Genomic DNA, 12,446 nt, shown 5'->3' on the forward strand with positions numbered 1-12,446 from the left:
CACAATAGAAAGCTGAAACCAAAGTAATGAATTGCAGAACAGCACAGCCATAGAACACCCACATCATCATACAGGAGGGACAAGAGTTCTCCTGACCATTTAGTCTAGACCGGAACATTTCCTACTCAGGAAAAACAGCTGTTCCTCAACAGAACACAGGAGGACACCATTTCCAGCTCCCCCATGTCCATACTCAGTGAGCAAAACTGGTTGAAAAAACAAACAACCAACAGGTTCACATGATCCATAGCAACCCAACAGGTCGACATGTTCCATAGCAACCCAACAGGTCCACATGTTCCATCGCAACCCAACAGGTCCACATGATCCGTAGCAACCAAACAGGTCCACATGTTCCATAGCAACCCAACAGGTTCACATGTTCCATAGCAACCCAACAGGTTCACATGATCCATAGCAACCCAACAGGTCGACATGTTCCATAGCAACCCAACAGGTCGACATGTTCCATAGCAACCCAACAGGTTCACATGATCCATACCAACCCAACAGGTTCACATGTTCCATAGCAACCCAACAGGTTCACATGATCCATAGCATACCAACAGGTCCACATGATCCATAGCAAACCAACAGGTCCACATGATCCATAGCAAACCAACAGGTCCACATGATCCATAGCAAACCAACAGGTCCACATGATCCATAGCAAACCAACAGGTTCACATGATCCATAGCAAACCAACAGGTTCACACAACCATCTGATCGGAGGACAGCGTAAAATAGTAAGCATATACATAACGCTTTCTGGTTATAAAAAATTAAAAGTGACACACATAGAAATCAACTGTTTAAAGTGACATGTTATTTTTGTTCAGTAACAAAGAATCTTAGTTCAAACATCTCTATGCTTTGTCCAGCCGTAAGACATAAGAGGAACAGCAACTGTTGATTGTAAAATGTATGCTACTATTTCATAAGAGGTGGAATTAAAGCAACAGAAGACCAACTAGGACAAGAATGAAACAGAGTTAAAGCGCATTAATAACAGTTTATTCTGTTACAGTATTCTAAAACACATTCAAACATTAATGCCCAAGACAAATCATACAAATAATATACTTGTTTGTAATATCACCCTTTAACATTTATAAATGATTGTTACAAATAATGTTTGATCTGGAAGCAGATGTTTTTAAATAAAATACAGTAAGGTCTTTTTTACTTATTTGAGTATCTCATTTACAGTATAATACACATAACTTTGATAAGTATATAAGGATACTTGTAAGTAAACACATAGTTCCTATTGAAGTGAAACGTCATGGCGTTTTGTAGTTATTCATTTGGTGTTAATTGTAGAAGCTTTATAAGCATTAACTTTGAAAAGTACTGGCAAAAGAGTTGAAATGAAGAACGATACTCTTTTACCTCAAAGGTCTGTAGCCCATGTTTTCCTGACAACAGGAAGAGAATGTTAATGCCCTCATCTAACTCCATTACCTACTGTAGGTAAGCAAAGTAAAATAGAATGTTAACAGGTTAAAAGAGGCAGTCCCACTAGCAGAGTCACAGCCCACAGCTACCACCCACTGTAATCCTCAAAAATAAAAGACAGGAAGCTTTACCAGACAATTTAGACCACAGTAAAAACACATAAAACACAGTAAAAATAACGTTTTTGGTCATCCTCCCGAAGCACATCCGAACCTATTTCTGTTCCACACATGTATGTGTAAAGAGAGGAGAGCAGGGGAGCTTCCCCAAAGTAGAAAGGATCTGGGAGGAATTCATTTTCCTGCATGACATTACTGTATACAACCAGGAGACCAAACAATACATTCATGAGTTAGCCTTTCAACTTAGCGACCTACACAAAAGCTAATAATTCAGTTGGACTTTTAAACATGTACTGCAGGTAATACGCACATATTTCTGATGTATATACACATATTTATGAAAACATACGTACATGCATGTTTGCAATAACTATTTTCTGTGAAGTATGCTACCAATACGCCATCATAAATTTACAATTTGATTTGATTTTCAGTGCCATATTTCACCTGCACTATTCCTTTCATTTCCATATCAGGAAAAAGTGTCCGTTTTTCTATTTACGACTGTCTGTAAAGTGTGCTTTGTAGAGCAGAAAAGGGCTGAAATTTCATAAAGATATAAAATCATATGCAATTAGTCTAAGAAAATGTCTTGTGTCCTATAAAAACAGTTCCCATCTTATTAACACAAGGATAAACATACCGAAACGGTCAAGGGTCCAAAAGTGCATAAAGTTCATGAAATTGGTCTCATGGTAGAAGGGGAAGGAAAACATTAAAGAATAGCCCAATATCAGAAGACACCAGTGGAGGCTGCTGAGGGGCTGGAAAGGGGCTGGAAAGAAGTGAATGGAATGGCATTAAACACATGGAAACCATGTGTTTGATGTTGTTGATACCTTTCCACTTATTCCGCTCCAGCCAGTACCACGTTCCCGCCCTTCCCAATTAAGGTGCCACCAACCTCCTCTGATAAACAATTACTAAATGAGTTTGTCATTAAAAAGTCTTTGGAAGAACTCAAAATCGCTACACTTAGATAGTGTACAGGTAGTACCAGAGAGGAACGTCACTGCTGCAACTCATACGGCTGTTGTCGTGGTAGTATTAATCACATTCCATTTGTCACATGCGCAGAATACAACAGGTGTAGACCTTACTGTGAAACGCTTATTTACAAGCCCTTAACCAACAATGCAGTTTTATGAAAAATAAGAGAGTTAAGAAAAATATTTACTAAATGAACCAAAGTAAAAAATAAAAGAGCAACAATAAAGGAACAATAACGAGGCTATATACAGGGGGTAACGGTAACGAGTCAATGTATGGTACCGGTACCCCCTGTATAATATAGATCAGAAATATTTGGTGGGTGTTACTTAGGTTCTGATTGAAAAGACTATTTTGGACCCTTTCCTTCCCTACAGTATGTACACACCACACAGATAACATGGAGGGAAGTTGACAACAGCTTTTCAAAGAGGAAAGCAAATATAAAAGCTGTGTGACAGATATTTGCTGTGGTGCCATAGGGCTTGAACCTTGACATGGCTGCTTGCAGCTGTATATATTTTTTCCTTCTCCCTTATGAAATGTGGAGACCGACAGATACGGGTAAGTAATGTTTGCTATTTGGCCCTGCAGAACTATTGTGCCATAATTGAGTAACACTAGCATGGAGTCTGTCAAACAGTAGTCTTTCCTCATGCATTGCCTTTCCCTGTACCAACATTTCCCAACTGTAGAATGGGTAATGAAAGGGTTAAGGAAACCTAAAAAGGAACATGAGTAAATAATCAAAAAGAGACAACTACAGAGTGCAGCGCTAGTACATAGTACAGTACAAACCGTGAAAAGAATAAATTATTCATAAGCTACATTTATTAAAATAACACAGTCCTCCTCTGTTTCTATAGACTATATGCCTCGGTCTGCTTTTTCAGAAGGATTTTTTCTGTTAACCTTCACACCTTCAGAGGAACATAAAGACGGGGTTTTGTCATGTTATTCTCATCCTCACAATGTTAGGTTACATCCTCCTTAAGGTAGCTAGCTGCAGATGAGATACAAGACGACAGACACATCCCACACTGACAGACGGATCAAAACCTCAATAGTAATACATGATGCAACGCGGCTGGGCAGGCAGACAGCAAGCATGGTCCTCTGCAGGAGGAGGATTGGTGTTCAGTAGCTACACTGCTGCTTGGCAGGAGTGGCGGATAGGGGATACCTAGGTACTGCAGATGCCTCAGAGAGAGAGGTTTCCTGGGGGAGAGTCTACAAGGCAAAGAGGGCATCCTCCGTCCGTTCAGCCTTCTTGCGGGTGCCGCTGGGGGCGCTGAGAGGGGGACCAGGCTCATCACCAGGGAGCGATGGTAAGGAATCGACCACCTTCGCTCGATCCTCCAGAAACTTATCAAACTCTAGAGGAAGAGGAGAGACAACCCCTGTTAACAGCAGGACATATAAAAATGGTTAGTCAGTTGTTGACTTTTTGCGTAGTGATCCTCATTGCTGCACCTTCTGGAGAGGCACAGTACTGCATGTTTTTGCCCCACATCAGCAGTGAAACACCTGATTCAGCCAATCAATGTGTTGAAGATCAGTAGATTGGTTGAATCAGGTGTGATGGTACTAAGCTGAGACAAAAGCCTGCAGTACTGCGGCTCTCCAGGAGCAGGATTGAGAATAAAAGCACAAAGGCTGCGTTTAAACAGACAGCCCAATTCTGATCTGATTGGATTGGTCAAAAGACCAATTAAGTGGCAAAAGATCAGAATTAGGCTGCCTGTGTAAACGCAGCCTAATATATCAAGTACTAAAGAGCTGATCAGAGAATTTTGACACACAAATTAGGAAACTGAATCTATGCCACATTTAATGAGAGCTTCTACATGAGACATGCACAGTATCAAGTGTTAGTGCCCTGAATCCATCCATACCTTCACTCGTCACCCCTTCCTCACCATCTAAACCATCGCCTTTCTATTCAGAGGAGAAGAAATGGAAATCAGTGAATCCATAACATTTGTGGGCAAGTCTGCCAGGAGGAGCACACAACCATTGACTCACCAAGATGCCTTACAGTAAATGGACATTGTTAGGCGTCAAAGTCGAAACATTAGTCTTCCCTTCGGTATTGAATAAGTATGGGTTGCAAAATTCTTTCCCAAAATCCCCTTGTTCTCCTTAAATCTCGGAGTAGAATTCACAGATTTCCTGCTTATTCCCTCTTGATTCCAGGAATTTTCCAACAAGGATTTCTTGAAAACCAGGGGATTTTGGGAAAGTTACAGACATGTTACAACCCTACGTACAAGTTGACTAAGCTACTTACCTTCCTGACCTCTACAGGACACCATTCACAACTCAGGGAGGTCACTCTCACACAGTGCTTTTGTACTGACATTTAGGTACTTCAAGAACATGTACTTTCCACCACTGTGACGGACCCATGCTTCCACCATACTTCAATAGACCCATCCACTCGTCCATCCAACTTTTCAGAACCTGTTTACTCTGCTATATCCCTTTAAGAACCTGTGAGGACCTTTCACTTTCATCAGGGACAACCACTGTAGCACCACCTGGTGTGATATGATACAATACCAATGTCATCTTTAGACAGGCAGGTTTTATTCTTCACTCCAATAGATTCTCTAGATTAGCATTATGGTAGCATGTGAGAGATACATCTCATAGGTCACAGTTATATCACTCTCATCATTGGTGGAAAACCATTAGTCAGATAATGAATGGATGGAAGATGGTCAACTAAAGTTTAGAACACTACATGTGATCTACCTGGTTACGTGAGATGGATAGAAATGTGACTAAGGAAAAAGAAACGAGAGAGAAAAGAGAGGAGAGAGAGAAGAGAGCGAGAGAAATCAAGGTAAAGAAGCTCACCACATCAGCACAGAGCCACTCCTCTATGTCATCCATGACAGAGGACTGCGATACGGGGATCTATGGAGCAAAGCCATGGACAAACCCAGCGGACGGCACAAAGCCACACAATAATAAACCCACCGCCACACCCACCCGACAACACAACAGAACAAAGAAATGACAAAAACAAAAGAAAAACAACAAGAAAAGATTCACCGGAGGCTCTGAGAGGAAAATGACAAATAACAAAAACAAAGCCATCAAACCAAAACCAAGATCAGAGGAAGAGAACACCAGACACATGGCAGTAGTCCTCAGACAGTCTCTGTGTGTGCAGGTTCCTCTTTCATGTTCAACTCATTGATTTATTATGCATAGGGACAGGATTTCTAGCTGACTACATGACCTGACCAGGAAAAATTAAATAAGAAGAATTGGGTCCCTGGGCATAGGCTATTACCAGTTCATAGGCTATTACCAGTTCATAGGCACTAACCAGTTCATAGGCTATTACCCGTTCATAGGCTATTACCAGTTCATAGGCTATTACCAGTTCATAGGCTATTACCAGTTCATAGGCTATTACCAGTTCATAGGCTATTACCAGTTCATAGGCTATTACCAGTTCATAAGCAGTAACCAGTTCATAGGCTATTACCAGTTCATAGGCTATTACCAGTTCATAGGCAATAACCAGGGCCCAGAGATTTACCTGGGTCAAATCACATGGTCAGGATTCTGGGAAAACTCTTTGTCCCAGACCACTTCCAAGGTATTTATTTTGTCCTCGTTAGTTCTAATGAGTAGGCATGAAACTACCAGCTGATTTGATAGCTACAGTTATGTAACACTGTTAATTAGTCCAGGTCATTAGTCAATTAGCAGATCAGGAAATTCACATGAGTCAATCATTTATTGGAAGGACAACCAGCAAATCACAGGGACCACCGAAGACTGGGAATGAGGACTAATGTCATAATGACACAAGCACACACAGAGCATGTGCAAAACGCTGGCTGCATGACATCATGCAGTGATAGTGAGAATGGAAAGGAGAAGGTGAGAGGGTGGATGCCATGGTTTGTGTGTCATGTGGAGGTCGGAGTGACTCAGGGTACAGTACCAGCAATCGGGACTGATAGGAGAGGGGTCAATGGTCATGAAGGCTGCCCTAACATTTGCATATATGCACAGGTCTAGGATCAGCTTACACTCCTGGTTTAATGGTTCTGGGTGAAAGTATACCCATATGCACAGATCTAGGATCAGTTTACCTTCCCCAGATCCTAACCTGAACCATTCAATAAAACATCCATATCACGATGTAACTGAATCCTAGCCGATCTCTTTCAATCTCCTTTTAGTTGCCGATCACAAAGATCCAAGAGAAGGAGATACTGAGAAGTTCCACAGAAGTACACAAACTAGTGGTGTTGAGAGCAGAACACTATGATGGAGAAGAGATCATGTTCAAGCTACCAGGCATCTGAATTCACTGATGTCATGTCGACAATCTAGTCTTTAGAATCTAGATTATCGAACAGATCAAATTCCACTGTTGTGTACCGATATAAGAAGGACATAAACGTATCGTGCTCTTAAAGATTCTATTAGCTCTTTTGGGACTTTGACGAGAGATGTTGAAACAAAGAATCAAGGAAACCATCAACAGGTACTATTGTGTAGGATGCTCCATACACTAGGTCACTAGCGGTAGATAGAAAACTCACTCAAAGGTAAAACAGAGGGTGAGTTACTGTAAGGGATATCCCACAGTCACGTGATCTGCATAATGATATGAAAGTCAGATCATATGGATTTGGCTGTCTAGCTAGCTAAACTCCTTTCCAGCAACTTCACAATGTATTGTTTTTAAGCCTTATTCACAGATTCCGGTTGTTGAACATTACGCAAAGTCAACTTTGCAAAGCCAACAGGGTTGACATAGCATGGTCAACAAAGTTGACATACTTTTGTATGTGTACATCCCTTCAAATTAGTGGGATTCTGCTATTTCAGCCATACCCATTGCTGACAGGTGTATAAAATCAAGCTCACAGCCACGCAATCTCCAGACAAACATTGTCAGTAGAATGGACTTACTGAAGAGCTCAGTGACTTTCAACGTGGCACCGTCTTAGGATGCCACCTTTCCAACAAGTCAGTGTGTCAAATTTCTGCCTTTCTAGAGCTACGCCAATGCAAAACATCGGCTGGAGTGGTGTAAAGTTCGCCTCATTGGACTCTGGAAATGCGTTCTCTGGAGTGGTGAATCACGCTTCACCATCTGGGTTTGGTGGATGCCAGGAGAACGCTACCTGCCTGAAAGCATAGTGCCAACTGTAAAGTTTGGTGGAGGATGAATAATGTTCTGGGGCTGCTTTTCATGGTTCGGGCTAGGCCCCTTAGTTCCAGTAAAGGGACATCTTAACACTACAGCATACAATGACATTCTAGATGATACTGTGCTTCCAACTTTATGGCAACAGTTTTGGGAAGGCCCTTCACTGTTTTTGAATGAAAATGCCCCCGTGCACAAAGCAAGGTCCATACAGAAATGGTTTGTCGAGATCGGTGTAGAAGAACTTGACTGGCCTGCACAGAGCCTTGACCTAAACCCCATTGAACACATTTGGGATGAATTGAAATGCCGACAGAGCCAGGCCTAATCGCATGACATCAGTGCCTGATCTCACTAATGCTTGTGGCTGAATGGAAACAAATCCCTGCAGCAATATTCCAACATCTAGTGGAAAGCCTTCCCAGAAGAGTCTAGGCTGTTATAGCAGCAAAGGGGGGACCAAGTCCATAATAATGCCCATGATTTCAGAACGAGATGTTCGACGAGCAGCTGTCGACACACCATGGTCAACAGGGTTGACATAGAAGGACCATAATTAAAATAAATAAAGTATGGTAGAATATTGAACAGTTTTATACCAATCACAACAGCAACCAATGCGTCAGATCATCAACAGTATTGTAGCTAATGGGTTTAATATGTTAAATGGGTTAATGCACTAGTGTTCCAGTGTTAAAACAGGACTTCTATGCTAGTTGTCTTTAAATATGTATAGTATATTATCTCCACTGAACAAAAATATAAACACAACATGTCAATTGTTTGTCCCATATGTTGGTCCCAAGCTGATTACACGGCATGATCATTACACAGGTGCGCCTTGTGCTGGGAACAATAAAAGGCCACTCTAAAATGTGCAGTTTTGTCATACAACACAATGCCACAGAAGTCTCAAGTTGAGGGATCGTGCAAGTGGCATGCTTGACTGCAGGAATGTCCAACAGAACTTTTGCCAGAGAATTGTATGTTAATTTCTTTACCATAAGCCACCTTAATGTCTTACTAGAGAATTTGGCAGTACGTCCAACCGGCCTCACAATTGCAGACCACGTGTATGGCGTTGTGTGGACGAGTGGTTTGCTGATGTCAACGTTGTGAACAGAGTGCCCCATGGTGGCGGTGGGGTTATTGTACGGGCAGGCATAAGCTACAGACAACGAACACAATTGCATTTTATCGATGGTAATTTGAATACACAGAAATACTGTGAAGAGATCCTGAGGCCCATTTTTTAAAAAGGTAGCTGTGACCAACAGATGCATATCTGTATTCCCAGTCATGTGAAATCCATGGATTAGGGCCTAATTTATTTATTTAAGTGGACTAATTTCCTCATATGAACTGTAACTCAGTAACATCTTTGCAATTGTTGCATGTTGCATTTATATTTTTGTTCAGTGTAGTTCAATAAAAATGTATCTATAGACCGTTAGCTTGACAGAGATGATGATACTTATCGCTACACAGACGTTTGAACCAGGTCGAATCAGCAATAATGATACTGTTGACAACAAATCTGATGTCAACCATAGAAATAGAATCCCTTTTAAAATGGCCGCCGGTCTATCCATTCTAGACCCGACTGACTTGAATGGGGATTCCCGTTCCAGTGATTATATTTCTATAATGTCAACAGCCATGGCAACATAACACCTGTTGTGCAGCAGTAAAGTATCTGTACCTCTCCTGGGTTTAGTGTGTGACTGTTAGACATTAACGGTTTGTGACTGATGAAAACCCCACACCTGGCCCTGGGGACCAAGCAGAACTTTCACGTCATCCATGAAGGGAGGATGAGAGGACCAGGACCAACAGTAGGAGGGACAGAGTGAAGGGAGTCCACATTTGTAACAGTAGGTAGGTGTGTGTTTTGTATTCAGAATATGCATAACTCAGATTCACCAGCTCAGAGGTCCTAGGAGTTTAGATTCCTTTCAGAGCACACAAGGACAAATTAAGATTCTAACAGCTTATTTATTCATCATTGTGTGGGTATTGTACAATTGGAGGAGTCGTCTGGCTTTTTCTAACGTGTCTCCATTCTACTGTTGGCGCTAGCTGGTTTAGCAGGGCTGGGATATGGATTGTCAGGGGGATGGATGGATGGATGGATGGGGAGGTGGTGATGAGGGTGCCAGCGGTGTAGGGGGATATGGATGATGGGGTGATTGGACATAGGGGGAGGACACTGAGGATGGAGTCCTCACCATTCCTTGGGTAATAAGCCAGCTGTCTATGGGCAGCTCCAACTCTGGGTTATCATCCCCTATGACCCTCAGCTGAATCAACAACAGAACAACACCTTACACAAGATAGAGGAAGCCCCAGACCAGAGCAACAGAGCACAGAGAGGAAACAGAGAAATCAAATGCAATGCAACACCCTAGACTGAAGAAGATATAGGGAGAAGAAAGGATGGGGGGAACAAACGAGAGGAAAATACCAGAATCATTCCAATTAAAAGGTGAACGCATGGGGAAAGGGGGAAGAAAATAAGGATAGTTTGAACCCTCAGCTGATCACTAAGCCCCAGACTGGCAGATACATTCCATCTGAGGCAATCTCAACTGGCACTGGAGGGTGAAGGGTGTGTGTAATCGCTTTGTGTAATCGGTGTGTGTGTGAGAGAGAGAGAGTTTAGATTTCATAATACTTTATGTCTGGCCTTACAGGTGTAGAACCTGATTACAAAGTAACTTGTTAGTACTGACTGACTGTGGTACAAGAAGTGGAATGAAAAAAATAAATACAAGAGTTTTGACAATTTGAAGGAGAAAAGGTGACATGCAAAAAGTGGAATTCAATAGCATGGTTTCCTATGACCTTTGACACCCATAACGTGACAAAATACTGTCTTACAGAGAGCAATGACCAAGACAAGAGGAAAAAACAACACCAAACACTACTGAGGAATGACAGAATGACCAAGTAATGAGAGTTTATAGTTTAAAATGTCTAGAGAGAGTATTACATGTAGCTCTTTAGAATACCTAGTTATACTAGACTACAAGCCATGCGGTAGTATGTGCTTGTTACTCCAACAGTGTAGTTCACCATACAGAGCTGGCTAGCCATGGTCTACTACTGTATTCATCTGGTATTACTCCTGGAAAGTCAGAGGCCTGTGTCCCAAATGGCAACCTATTCCCTATATAATTCACTACCTTTTGACCAGGGCACTATATAGGGAATAGGGTGCCATTAGTGGTACAGAGAGCAGAGGTCAACTAACATCACACTACAGGCCATCACATGCAGAGAGGAGACCATGAGCTGAGAGATTAACCTTATCAGCCATTTTAACAGCACGTCAACCACACTCTACACTTCATTGTGGTGGGATGTGAATCTAAACTACATCCTCCAGCATGCTTTGGTGCACTCACCCCTCCAGTGGCGTTCTGTTGTCTGACGTCCAGCGCTGAGGCAAGCCCACCCAGGGCTCGAGGGTCCTCGTACTTCACACTGACAACACACACACACAGACAGAGAGAACACGTTAGAGGCCGTCCCACTATGTGGCATGGAGATGGTTCTGGAAGGATGAGAGTGGCTCTAGAACAGGAATGGACAACACCACATTCACAACTCTGGTCCTGGGGGACAGCATATTGCAGGCTTTTGTTCCAGCCCAGTTCTAACACACCAGATTACATTGATGTTAGTCTAACTAGAAGACTATGATAAATAGATTTTATTCATCAGGTGTGCCATTGCGGGACTGTGACCAAAAGCCTGCACACACAGCAGTCCGAGTCCGACAGGATCAAAGCTGCAAATCCATAGTAACAGGGTTCTAGAAGCCAAGGGGAGAGCTAAGTTTGAGGAAGCCATACTTTTTGCGTTGATCTGCCAGAGAGCTGGTCCTGGTCTGAGCAAACATGTCAAAGTCGTCTCCAGGGTTGTGGCCCGACAGAGAGGACAGGGTACCACTGACACTAACCCCACCCACATCTGAGAGAGAGAGAGAGAGAGAGGGAGAAGGGGAGGAGGGAGGGCAAAGAGAGAGGCAGGGACGCACAGAGAGAGAGAGGGGCAGAGGAGAGAAAAGAAAGAAAGAGTTGAGAGAGGGTGTAAAGGGGGGGGTGGGGAAGAGAGAAAAATAAATAGATGAGATCTAAATGACACAATGACAGTCAATGACAGTCATCATCCCGCACCAGTCCTCTAGAATCAATGACAGTCATCATCCTGCACCAGTCCTCTAGAATCAATGACAGTCATCATCATCCTGCACCAGTCCTCTAGAATCAATGACAGTCATCATCCCGGCCATTCCTCTAGAATCAATGACAGTCATCATCCCGCGCCAGTCCTCTAGAATCAATGACAGTCATCATCCTGGCCCAGTCCTCTAGAATCAATGACAGTCATCATCCCGCCCCAGTCCTCTAGAATCAATGACAGTCATCATCCTGGCCCAGTCCTCTAGAATCAATGACAGTCATCATCCTGGCCCAGTCCTCTAGAATCAATGACAGTCATCATCCTGGCCCAGTCCTCTAGAATCAATGACAGTCATCATCATCCTGCACCTGTCATCATCCTGGGTTCTGGTCAAAAGTAGTGCACTATATAGGGTGCCATTTGAGACGCAACCGCTCTTGCGCAAAGGAGCATATTCTCACATATTCTCCCCCTTTCTCTGTCTCAGGCCTCAGCCAGAGCA

At 42.7% G+C, this 12,446-nt stretch overlaps 1 protein-coding gene across 5 annotated transcripts in view; it reads right to left on the bottom strand.

Moving 5' to 3' along the window:
- Positions 1 to 993: 993 nt before the first annotated feature.
- Positions 994 to 12,446, bottom strand: part of LOC115114995 (TOM1-like protein 2) — a 43,437-nt gene continuing 31,984 nt past the window's right edge. For 2 of the 5 annotated variants that reach the window (XM_065010471.1, XM_065010469.1), the window contains exons 11-16: positions 11,614 to 11,731; positions 11,164 to 11,242; positions 9,985 to 10,056; positions 5,434 to 5,493; positions 4,467 to 4,509; positions 994 to 3,971 (exon numbers count right to left, since the gene is read on the bottom strand). In XM_065010471.1, the coding sequence (XP_064866543.1) occupies positions 3,802 to 3,971; positions 4,467 to 4,509; positions 5,434 to 5,493; positions 9,985 to 10,056; positions 11,164 to 11,242; positions 11,614 to 11,731 (542 nt within the window). In that variant the 3' untranslated portion in view covers positions 994 to 3,801. The remainder of the gene's footprint in view (positions 3,972 to 4,466; positions 4,510 to 5,433; positions 5,494 to 9,984; positions 10,057 to 11,163; positions 11,243 to 11,613; positions 11,732 to 12,446) is intronic. The other 3 variants (XM_065010470.1, XM_065010472.1, XM_065010473.1) reach the window with 3 other exon arrangements.

This window comes from Oncorhynchus nerka, linkage group LG26 (assembly GCF_034236695.1).
Source record: "Oncorhynchus nerka isolate Pitt River linkage group LG26, Oner_Uvic_2.0, whole genome shotgun sequence".
Lineage (NCBI taxonomy): Eukaryota > Metazoa > Chordata > Actinopteri > Salmoniformes > Salmonidae > Oncorhynchus > Oncorhynchus nerka.